Source organism: Pelmatolapia mariae, linkage group LG18 (assembly GCF_036321145.2).
Source record: "Pelmatolapia mariae isolate MD_Pm_ZW linkage group LG18, Pm_UMD_F_2, whole genome shotgun sequence".
Taxonomy (NCBI): Eukaryota; Metazoa; Chordata; class Actinopteri; order Cichliformes; family Cichlidae; genus Pelmatolapia; species Pelmatolapia mariae.
Window position 1 is genome coordinate 35,501,564 of NC_086243.1, and position 12,634 is coordinate 35,514,197.

The 12,634-nt window shown below is 38.7% G+C and overlaps 1 protein-coding gene across 1 annotated transcript; it reads right to left on the bottom strand.

Moving 5' to 3' along the window:
* Positions 1-5,286: 5,286 nt before the first annotated feature.
* Positions 5,287-8,821, bottom strand: LOC134616402 (zinc finger protein ZFP2-like). Its single transcript, XM_063461271.1, has 2 exons — positions 8,235-8,821; positions 5,287-6,924 (listed from the first exon to the last, which is right to left on the bottom strand). The coding sequence occupies exons 1-2, from the start codon at positions 8,404-8,406 to the stop codon at positions 6,140-6,142; spliced, it is 957 nt and encodes a 318-aa protein (XP_063317341.1). The 5' UTR covers positions 8,407-8,821; the 3' UTR covers positions 5,287-6,139.
* Positions 8,822-12,634: the final 3,813 nt, after the last annotated feature.

Consider the following 12,634-nt stretch of genomic DNA (forward strand, 5'->3'; position numbering starts at 1 on the left):
TGAAGTGTAACCTTGCACCAACCTTGGCTCAAGGTTACATTTCATTATTCATTATTTGTTTAAACAAATAATAGAACCTCGAGGTAGATTCTGTATTTAGCTGGCAGCCAAGTATCAAAGTAATACTCTCTTTCAGATCTTTAGATCACAAGAAAGTTTTGCGTTTAGAAATGCTCCTGAGCTTTAAAAAACTGCCACGAACAACTGAGTTTATTTGTTTGTTCAAGGTTCTTTACTTGTCACATGCATAGTTATACAAGTATAACACACAGTGAAATGTAACCTGACACGCTCCTCAACTTGTGCAAAAAAAAAAAGGGGGGGGGGGGGGGGTAGAGGAAGAACATTCTAAGGAGCTTGGAAAGAAAAGCGTCTGGACTTGTTTAAGTTGCTTGAAGACGTTTCACCTCTCATCCGAGAAGCTTCTTCAATTCTAGGGTCAAATGGCCGAGAGTCCCAGATTTAAACCCAGTGGGAGTATCCCCCCAAAGAGGGACAAAGGACCCCCTGATGATCCTCTAATCACATGAGCCGAGGTGTGAAAATGGGTGTGGGTCACAATCAAGTTTCGGGTAAGCTCATTGTGAAACCTGGCCCCACCCTATCATGTGATTTCCTGAGGTCAGATGGCCCAGGGTGTGAGTGGGCGTTCAGGCGTCTGGGAAGGATCTCAAAACTGGATTATAGATGGCAGACAGTTGGTGTCGTAAACCACCACCTCTGTTCAAAGATGGTTGCTCACAGCGGATGTAAATGGCTTCTTTCACTGAGGATCAAGGCCCGGATGGCTTGGGGATAGAAGCTCCTCTTGACTCTCTCTGTCCTTGCCCAGATAATGCGGAACCTTCTGCCGGATTGCAGAAGTTGGAACAGTTTGTTGCCAGGATGGGACGGGTCCTTCAGTATCTGCGCTGCTCTAGTCCGGCATCTCCTGGTGTAGCTGTCTTGAAGCGGGGGGAGAGCAATCCAGCTTCAATCCAGCAGCGTTCTGCTGCAGGATTGGTCACAGGTCACAGATATCGGACTACTCTTCAAAGAGGAGGGAAGTGGGATTCATAGTACGTGCAAAGAAAAAACAAATGAATACAGCTAAAATGCAAAACCAGCTTATTTAAATAGAAGTATTCTATCTAAATCTATCTGTTTAAAAACAACATCCCATGTGATCATCACAGATTCGGTTTGAAAATTCCAGCGGAAAGCTTCCATTATTAGGAATTATTCAAGACTTCTTGTCGTTTTCAGGTATTTTCTCTCGTTCATTTTTACAGCAAAAAATGCTTTGAGTATGTCGCTTATGTGTAAGTTTGTTTGGGAAGGTCTGTAATCGCTAATCTGCATTTCAGATATTACTGCCACTTTCCCACACGGTCAGTCTCTTTGCTGACATCATCACGTTAGTCCAGTCAGCTTCTCGCCCACCTTCTTTGAGCCAATCAGGTTCCACTCTGCGTAGTCCTGAGGGTCCTGAAACGAGGGTTACGGCTGTTTTTAGTGCAGTTTATGGGGGTATCTTTTTAAAATCTGGTTATCTTTAAAACTACTTGAGGTAGATCAGTTATTTCTAAAAATTCAACAAGGAAAATGAGACAGGCCACCATCATTTTAAGAATATTAAAAGAAACTCCACAGAGAATTTCAGAGTGACAGATGGAAAAAAAAAGTTTGTTTTTTTCACATTCAAACTTTAGTAAATGTGGAAACATCGATGTGATTTGGACTGTTTTACAGATTATTATGAGCCTTGTACACAATAATCTTCACCACTTCCCAGATAACCCCGCCCATTCAGGCCTTTGCCCTTTTTGGGCTTGTGTAGGATTAGGTAGGTTGTGAGGCAGGTGATGAGAGGAGGCACACCTGTTACCACTGTGGATTGTTGAAAAAGACCTGGTAACAAATGTTCAGTCTTCTTTTCGTTCTTTTTCAGACCTCCACTACATACAGACATCCACACACTCACCACATGAATGTCAGCCTTTCCACATTTCTTTTAATTTACAATAATAAAATGGTTGATTAAACAGTTTATGAGGGCTGAACTTCATGATATATATGAGCAACTGGAACTCAAATGTCGGCCTTTGTATCAGAGATTTGACAACCAAATATTATAGGGACTTTCATCCATCATTCCATAAGTTCCACTTCTGAGAGTCCATATTTACGGAGCTATAGTGCCAGATATTCATTCTGAATTAGGACTGGGCGATATATCGAGTTTTCTAATATATCGAGATATGAGATGTGACAATATCGTTTATATCAACATAGTCTATGTTACGTTATAAATATACTTGTGGAGCCTCCTTCGTTCACTTTTGTCTCTACACAACGTCACTCTGCCTCGCCTCTCTCCTTCACTGAACACAACTCCCCCATCGCTTCACCTGCAGGTAATGACAAGATGGACATGGCAGCTATCACGGAGGAGCTGGTCGGTAAAAAGAAAACATTTGGAGAGTACTATTTTAGTGCTGGCAGCGTAAATCTCGTTAAAATGACATTAACGCCATAACTGCATTAACGCGGCAAATATCTCAGTTAACAAGTTAACTGAGATATTTGCGGTGCGTAGGGCTGAACAGCGTGAACGCGTTATCAAGCTAACCGGGGTAACGCGTTTTGACTCCTTTCATTTTCTCAAACATTGACAGTGTGCCTTATGTATGAATTCTGGTTGTGCTTACTGACTGCGAACCCTTTTTATGTGGTACACAGCGCTCAGAAACCATTCAAAAAATGTTACAGTTCAAGTTTGGGAAGCTACGAAGCTGCACCGGTGCATGGATTGTGGGAGCATTACGGCTACTGTAGCCAGAAGCCTCGCAGAGTAATACATACTGTGCTTCAACATAATATTACCGTATTGTGTGTGTATAAGGACCACAAATTGCACCTGTAACAGACATGGTTACAAAGAGGATTTCAAACACAAGGCTGTCAGTCATGCAGTAGAACTTGGAAACAGAACAGCTACGAAATATGTCTGTCTTTGTTATTATGCTCAGAGTCTTTTAGTTTACAATTTGACTGCACAATTGTGAGTAGGGATGCACCGATACCACTTTTTGGAAAACGAGTACGAGTACGAGTACTTGCATTTCAGTACTCGCCGATACCGAGTACTTACTCATTGACAAATGCCAGCCATTTGACTTTCTGGTAGCAATAAGGGAAATGTATTTCATATTATATATATATTGCATACATTTGTATTTGTGTATTTTAGTTAGAAATATATAATATTTCAGATGGAAAATAATCTTACATTTAGTACTGTAGTTTATCATTGAATACCTATAGCACACAGACTTTAGCTTGGGTCTAGTATGGTGGAGATGAAGTACAGTGGGTTGGTCTCGACGTCACTGATGCGCTTCTTGACAGCTGCCAGTAAGGTTGCTTTCATTGTCTTGACGGCGTGGTCCTCGTCTGTTTCTCTGTTTAGAAGTCTCACTAGCACAGTCACAGCTGGGATGGCATCAGAGGCTAGTGCGTCGTAGCTGCTCACTTTTTTAGTTAGTTCCTCAAAGGGGGCGAGGATGGCAACAGTCGTCTCCATAAGAGCCCATTGGTGAGCGGTGAGATAGTCAGGGAGTTCATGCTCGGACACATACACCCCCAGCACTCGCTTTTGCTCAGTGAGGGACTGGAGCATGTAATACGTGCTGTTCCAGCGCGTCTGTATGTCCTGCTGCAGTCTCTTTATTGGCTGGTTGAGCTGTCCCTGAATGTCCTCGAGGCAGGAGTAGGCTAAGGCGGAATGTTTAAAATGCCCAACTATTTTCCGTCCCACTGCTATAGCATCAGCTATGCTCCTCTGTGCTAATAAGCATGGGTAAATAAGCGTGGCTAAACTCTTTGTACTTGTTGTCGTGTTGGGATTTTAAGTGCTTGATTAAATTACTTGTGTTAAATGCGCTACCTTTTGAGCCTCCTCTGGACAATTTTCGCTGAGCACAATTTGCAGTTCGGCTTTGTTTCCGCGTCTTCGTTCACTTTGAAATAGTTCCACACGGCTGACATGTCTCGCCTTGCCTTCTCCCCGCTCTGAGCTGCAGCCGGGGCCTGGGGGCGGGCACTCTGTGCCTGTGATTAACCCCTTACATGCCGCTCAAACATAGACAGGTCTCAGACCGTGGTATCGGTTCCCGGTATCGGGGGACTTTTAACGAGTACGAGTACTTTAGAAAATGTGGTATCGAGGCCGATACCAGATACCGGTATCGGTGCATCCCTAATTGTGAGCTTTTTGTTATGCACAAAAACAACATTGTTTTATTTTCTTTATGGAGCATTTTTATTTAATAAATGATGATAATTTAATTCTGAATAATTTTTTCATGTACATCTACGCTGTATGTTAATAAAAGTGCCTGTGTGAGATCTGGGACACAGCTTTGACTAAGAACTCTTTCTGTTCTTACTTTATGGCTTTAAAATAATTTCGAGATATATATCGTATATCGCCATCCAGCTAAAGAATATCGAGATATGAACTTTGGCCATATCGCCCATCCCTAATCTGAAACATCTTAAGGACCGAGCTCAAGTGGCTTTATAATGACAGCATTCAGGTGGGAGGAGTCCGAGTAATGAAATAAAGTAATGGCAGGTGGGCTTTAATCACAGATTCAATTGAATGCATGCAGAAGCTAACAGAAACAACCTATAAAAATCTATTCAACGGTTAGAAAGGATACAAGTACAACGTAAGTAAACCATTATCTTCATTTAACCCTAGTCTATTTTAGTCCATTTTTTTTTTTTTTTTTAAACCCTCTCTTGCAAAGTGGTGCTGGATGAAAGATGAGCTCTGGAAGGTCCCCATGATGCAGGAAAAACACCTTTTCCTCACACTGTGCTGACGAGCAGAGAAACACCTGTGCAGCTACAGGAACGAGGTCTTTGAGCAAGGCTGGAGGAGTCCAAGGGACACAATCATCCCCTCGAAACTTTCTGCTTTACTACTGTCGAAATATTCATCCATTAGTTACTGCAGTGTACATAAAACACAACAAAACAAAGACCCTCCCCCATGCTGGTCCTGCCTACCCGACCTGATGATCCCATTAGCACAACACGCCTACATTCTTACAAAACTCAAAAGTTAAAAAACAAAAATGAAGACATATGTCATCCTTAATGAATGGAATAACCAAAAGTGATACAGTGAGATGCAAAAGTTTGGGCAACCTTGTTAATAGTCATTATTTTCCTGTATAAATCGTTGGTTGTTACAATAAAAAATGTCAGTTAAATATATCATATAGGAGACACACACAGTGATATTTGAGAAGTGAAATGAAGTTTACTGGATTTACAGAAAGTGTGCAATAATTGTTTTAACAAAATCAGGCAGGTGCATAAATTTGGGCACCACAAAAAAGAAATGAAATCAATATTTAGTAGATCCGCCTTTTGCAGAAATTACAGCCTCTAAACGCTTCCTGTAGGTTCCAATGAGAGTCTGGATTGTGGTTAAAGGTATTTTGGACCATTCCTCTTTACAGAACATCTCTAGTTCATTCAGGTTTGATGGCTTCCAAGCATGGACAGCTCTCTTTAACTCATGCCACACATTTCAATAATATTCAGGTCTGGGGACTGAGATGGCCATTCCAGAACATTGTACTTCAAATTGAGTTTCAACTTTGCCACAGAGAAATATATCAATAAATAAAACAGCTAAAATTCAGTTTTTGACAGTCACCATATTTTCATTGACGAATTTGATGAGAACAGATTAACCCTATAATAACCTTTGTATCATATTTGCTACATTAGTTTCTAAGACCTCTATCTCATCAAAACAAAAACATCAAATGTATCAAAAGTGAAACAAAAAGTATATTTCTATTATATATGATAAACAACATGACATTAAAAATGTGGATTTTGTTATAAGGGTTATTAAACATCTCAGCCCCCCCCCCCCCCAAAAAAATATTTCTTTTTAGAATTTTCTGGTTATTTTTGATGGATTGGGTCTTACAGGGTTAAATTTGCCTTATACATAATAAACATGGTATTTAAAGGTATCTAAACTCTGAAAGCACTCCTGTGAACCTGTATAAATTCTCAGATCGTCTTTCAAGCTTGGCTTCTCGGACATTGTTCTCTAAATGTTTCAAGACTACGACTTCTCACCTGTGTGAGTTTTCATGTGGCGCCATAAATGACTGCTAGATGTGAACATTTTCCCACATGTTTCGCAATGATACGGTCTCTCACCTGTGTGCGTTTTCATGTGGCGCCATATATGACTGCTAGATTTGAACATTTTCCCACATGTTTTACAATGATACGGTCTCTCACCTGTGTGCGTTTTTCTGTGTGCCGATAAATGACTGCTACTTGAGAACACTTTCCTGCATGTTTTACAATGGTACGGTCTCTCACCTGTATGCATTCTCATGTGTATGGTCATTCCACTGCTTCGCGTGTAACTTTTCCCACATATTTTACAAGAATATGGTTTCTCACCTGTATGGATTCTCTGATGTCGAGTCATTCTGTACTTATTCTTAAAGGATTTTCCACAAAGATTACATGTTAAAGACTCTTTTCCTGTGTCACAATTACTCTGACTTTCTAAGTTACTATTTGTCCCTGAGTCGAAATTCCTGCTTCCTCTGTGATTTTGGCTCTCATCTATAGGAGAAGTTTGAGAAGGGAGCTGGTTACTGCTTGCTTCTGGTTCATCGTGGTCTCTTTCCTCAGCAGCAGTCACCATAAAGGTATCACACTCCTCCTTCAGTCCAACCTGCTCAACCTCCTGACTGGTGCAGAGTTCCTCCTGTTCCTCTTTAATATGTGGAAGTTCTGGTTCCTCCTGGTGCAGAGAGTTCCTCTCCTGGCTCCAGAGCTGCGGCTCAGGGAGAACCTCCTCGTCCTTACAGACAGGCTGCTGTGGGAGTTCTGGTGGGACAAAAAGGAAATGAGGAAAAGGTAATGATGATAGACTGAGAGCTCTTTTTTTTTTTTTTTTTTTTTTTTTAGAATCGGCTTTTCTTTACAGAATCTCAAGAGATTGTGAGAAAAACAGCGACCCAGAGTTGGATGTAACTTATAGCTGATTTTGTTTTTATTAGTGCATTTACAACTGTTGAAGTATTGCAGATAAGGTGGGTCCAAGTTATTGTCAGAGTCTGCGCAGTAGTTACTTGAGGTGGAGCGTCTACATTACTCTCCCGCCCACACACCTGCTGGACGTGACCGTGAACTCGCCGCCCTTTAGTTTTTATGTAGCCCGGCTGCTCCCACTGATGACTCATTAAATTAAGGTAAATATAACCACATTGCTCCTATTTATAAAAACAAAAAAAAACAAAAACCCAGACCCACCAAACAAACAAAAAATGTTATATTTCTACAACATCTAACAGCACTATGTTGGTAATTTGTTAGCTACATTAGCCGCTAGCATAGACATTGTGATGTGAGAGATTTATGATATTTGGAGTGTGTAGTTAGTGTGTAGTGTAGTCAGTGTGTAGTGTAGTCAATAGCTCTGTTGTGCGTGTCGAAACAATGATGCAACTGCTGAATGTCACAGTTGCTGCCAAAAAGCCACCAAAGGCAGATTACAGAGCAAACGCTGTCTCCAGGTGGAGTGATACACCTCCTGCTGTCAGGCCTGAGGCTAAAAAAAGATACCAAACAAGCAAAGTAAAAGTTTTTTTTAACGGTGAAATGTAGAGGAAAAATCAAAAGTAGTTAAAATGGCCAATTATGCCGTGGACCCAGAGGGTTAAATATACATCCTCTCTGGTTACTCTGGTATGAATGACTCTCAAGTACTTTATGGTAAATAATACAATATTGGAGATGTTGGAGAAATTCTAGATTGAAGCCTTTAGTTCAACATATAAATGATTACCTTTGACCTTAATCGGGTTTAATTTAATGCTGTCAGAGAAAATCTCATGTACTCTTCATGCAGCTGAAGCTGTGCAGGTCTGAGATGGCAGCCTCGCTTCTGTCAGTCTGCCCCAGGGCAGCTGTGGCTACAACTGTAGCTTGCCTCCACCAGTGTGTGAATGAATAGTGGAATTGTACGAAAAATTTTATTTTTCTTTTCTCTCTAAATGAACCCAACATTGATCGTCACCAGTTAATCTGTAACACCAGCAGGGATGCAAAAGATGCAGTCGAGTTTTTATTAACCCTCACAATCATAAATGTCCCGCAGAGCTGTGATCAGGATCCTCCCTCAGAGGGACACTCACCTGTCCTGTGCAGCTTGATTTGGGGTTTCCAGGTGATATCCAGCAGTCTGCGCTGACGGTCGATCTCTTCCTCGTACTGGACGATCGTTTTTTCAAACTCCAAGAATATTTGTTCAGCAGCAGCAGTTAGTCGCTCGTTGATAAACTCTCTCAGAGACTGAACTGAAGGCATTGTTACTGCCACAGCTCACACACAACACAACACAACACAACACAACACAACAGAAGAGTCTCTCTGCTCAGGCACACAAGAGGAAAGCTAACAGTATTAGCGCCTTTCTTTTGTTTAGTTCCGCCTAGTGTCACGTGATAAAGTTTCGACAGAGCGAGACTGTTAACGCACCTCCCTCTCTCTCTTATTAATAATGTATTAATGAATGTAAAGTATTACAGAGAGCTCGGGGAGTCAGTGTAAAGCCGCTACCACCACAGTGATGAGCTGACTCTTTCGGTCCCACACTCTCGGCTCTGTTCACACACGCGCCTTTCCTTTCTTTACTTCCGCTTGGTGTCACACGGTTGTTATTCCGGCAGAGGGCATTTACCTTTAACTGTTCCGCTGCCGAAGATTTCTCAAGAGCACCTTTTTTTTTTAACTGAACTTTATTTAGAACAAAAACAATGACAATCTCAATCTCAAACAGACAATCGACTTATTGAATCATCCAGAACAGTATCACACCTCCTTTTTCTTTTCTCCCAATCAGAGGAATACACATCATCGCAACGGTGTAGTTGGTACACCACTATGAAATCGACAATAACCACACATACACACACACACACACAAATAATAATAATAATAATAATAATAATAATAATAATAATAATAATAATAATAATAATAATAATAAAAATAAAAAAAAAATAAAAATAAAAATGAAAATAATAATACAAATGGATGAATAACCAATACAAAAATAAAAAACAATAAATAAATTAAATTTAAAAATAAATAAAAATGAATGAAAAACAAGGAACAGAAAGGAGACAAGGGGGGTCATAAATTCGCTAAAATGAGGTTCTATAATTAAGACACATAACTTAAATAAGGGGCTAAGAAAAATCAAACTCTTCTAAAAATCTATGCAATTTGATTGCTTGGGGCTTTTTTTTAGCTTCAGAGATTTACGGAACAGGGAGAGTTCGTTTTTAAGCGCAGGCCATGAAGGGGGGATTTAGCATATCGGCATTTATGAATGTAATATTTTGTTGTAATAATGAGATTATTAACCAAAAACACCCTATTTTGTCCTTAAGAATTACTCCAATTTGAACATTTTGAAAAGACCAAAAATCAATATTGCCATACTGGGACAATATTAGGACATGGAGGGATTTCCATAAATTCTGATCTGTCACACACCCATAAAACATGTGCTCTGTTGTTTCCAAAGTTGTTTTACAAATATAACAGTTGTCTGACACAAATTTAAAACTTTCTCTCATAAATTCAATGGAGGGGTAAATATTTTTTGTAGTTTTAAAATGGACTTCTTTAAATTTGGGGAGGGATTGGAAATTTTAAATATTTGGTTCTCATCAAAGAGATTTCAGATTTGTTATAATATTTAAAGATGAGTGAATGTTTTGCCCTGCCTGGATATAAGGTGTTAACCAAATACCTCCTCAAAAACTCATTATTGCATTTTTCATTAACCAAGTCAAGACCATCAAGTTTAATTTTATGTAAATTTGGAGTCTGTGTATTTGAAAAATTGTTCTTTATCGTGTTGACAAGGACTATTGAGATATTCTGTGAAAACTTTTTATAGAGCTCGAACTGTCATATTTCTCATTAAACCTGTTTAATTCGAGTATATCTCCATTTTCATCCATTACATGTGTCACAGACCAAATTTGTGTTGTCATCCATTCTTCCACAAACATAGATTTCCCCCAATTCAATATCACCCTATTATTCCACAGTGGAACGTTGTGGGGACTAAAGTTATGTTTAAACATTTATTTCCAATTTAACAAAACTTGTTGATGAAATTTGGAGAGTTTTATGGGCAGTTTAGAAATGTCAAAATCACATACTAAAAGGAATTGGATCCCCCCAACTTTGTTGAAAATAAGAGATGGCATCACAAACCAAATCTCATTATCACTTTTTTAAGAAAGATCAGAGCCGATTAAACTTTAACATGCCATTCATTATTTATAAAACTATTGCTCTTAAACCCCCCTCTTCATAGTCTTTTATCAAGTCCCTGTTACTGATATAGTGATGTTTATTTTTCCATATGAAATTAAAATTCACCTTATTGATGTCTTTTATAATCCTTGGTGGGATGGTTAGGGAATAAGCTGGATACATTAATCTGGACAAAGATTCAACCTTGGTTAACATTATCCTGCCGAACAACGTTAAATCTCTGTAGCCAATGGTTTAGAGGGGTTTTTTTTGCATTTGTCAATTGTATTCTGAATATTCTTTTCTTCACTATCAGCCATGCATTTAGTTATCCAAATTCCAAGACATTTGATTTCATTTTTGACAGGTATATCGTACAAAGAAGAGTGAGAACAATTATGGCTACTCATGAGTTCACATTTGTCCAGGTTCAGGCGTAGTCCAGAAGCATCAGAAAAGATCTTTACTGTATCTAAGGCCAATGGAATTTGTTCTTTATTTTTTAGAAATATTGTTGTATCATCGGCAAGCTGACTTATTATTAATTTGTGTTTATTTATGTCTAATCCTATGATGTTTGAGTTTATGACAGTAATAGAAAGTAGTTGAGTGGCTACAATGAATAAAAGAGGTGAGATACTGCAGCCCTGCCTGATACCTCTCTCCACTTTGAACCTGGGACATGTGCCTTCTGAAAGAGAAACACAAGTATTAATATCAGTGTATAACATAATGATCATATTCAGAAATGCATTTCCAAACCCAAAATGTTTAAATGTCTTAATAATAAAAGTGTGTTCGATAGAATCAAATGCTTCATGGAAGTCCAAGAACAACATAAAACCATCATCCTGAATTAGGTAATTGTAATTGATAAGGTCCAAAACCAAACAGATATTATTTTGGATCAACCGTCCTTTGAGAAATCCTGATTGTGTCACGCTAATTATTTCAGAAATATTTTTATTCTTGATGCTAAAACTTTTGTAAAAATTTTGTAGTCCGTATTTAAGAGTGTTATAGGTCTTAGATTACTTAGTTTTTTCTTATCTTTTCCCGGTTTTGGAATTAATTTTATAACTCCTTGTTTCATTGTTGGCATAAGCTCCTTTTGATAAATACATTCATTTAACGCACTGAATAATAGTAATTTTAGATCTTCCCAAAAGTGCTTATAGAAATTAGTTGTTATCCCATCTGGTCCCGGTGAGCGATCAGATGCCACACTCCTAATAACATTATCAAATTCTTCTATAGTTAAGTCTTCATCACAAATTTCTCTAAAATTATCATCAATTACTGGAATCCAATTACTGATTTTGTCAAAGGAGGTGACATTTTGTTCTGAGTATGAAGACTTATAAAGGTTACTGTAAAAAGTAAATACTTCATTTGAAATGCATTTAGGCTCTGTACATTCCTCTCCGTTGATTATTAGGTTACATATTCAATTATATTCTTGTCTACGTTTTTCTAGATTGCAAAAATAGGCAGTGTTCTTTTCACCCTCTTCTATCCACTTGGCTTTGGATCGCAAATAAGCGCCGTTGGCTCTATAAAGGTACAGTTTGTCCAGTTTATATTGTAAGTTGTTAATTTTTCCTTTTTCTTCCTTTCAATTTGCCATAAAGATTCATAAGTTCTTTTACTACGTTTGATTCCTCTTCTTTCCTTTGTCTGTTTAACTTTTTACTGAATGTGATTGAGGTTTTTCTGATTCTAAATTTAAGATATTCCCATTTGAGTATCGGTGTATTGATGTCTTCATCATTCTGGATATCTAAAATTAATTTCTTAATAGAATTACAATACTCCTCATTTCTCAGCATCTGAGAGTTAAATTTCCAATAATCCTTAAGTGTGTTGTTTTGGTCTTTGCTTTGTAGTCTTAGAATAATGGCACAATGGTCACTTAAGGGAGTGTGTGTTGGTCTCTCTCATTCTGCTTATCCACTGCAAAGCTCAATGATCTGTTTCAAGCACAAATTCACTTCCCAGTAGATAATATTTCAGTGTCCAAAGCCCATTTTATTGCCAAAGCTTCTTTTTCAATTGTAGAATACTTCATTTCTCTGGTGAAGAGCTTACAGCTTATGTACTGGAACTAGCTTTGCTGGAACTCTGGAGGTGGTATCCCTGATGGGTGGTTGATTTGAACAACGCAGGCGTATGTCATGCTGAGTGAGATGGCCTGGCTTTGTGCTGAAAAGCTCCTGTGGCATTATGGCCGTGAGCTCCTCCTGCTGTTCTGGAGATAGAT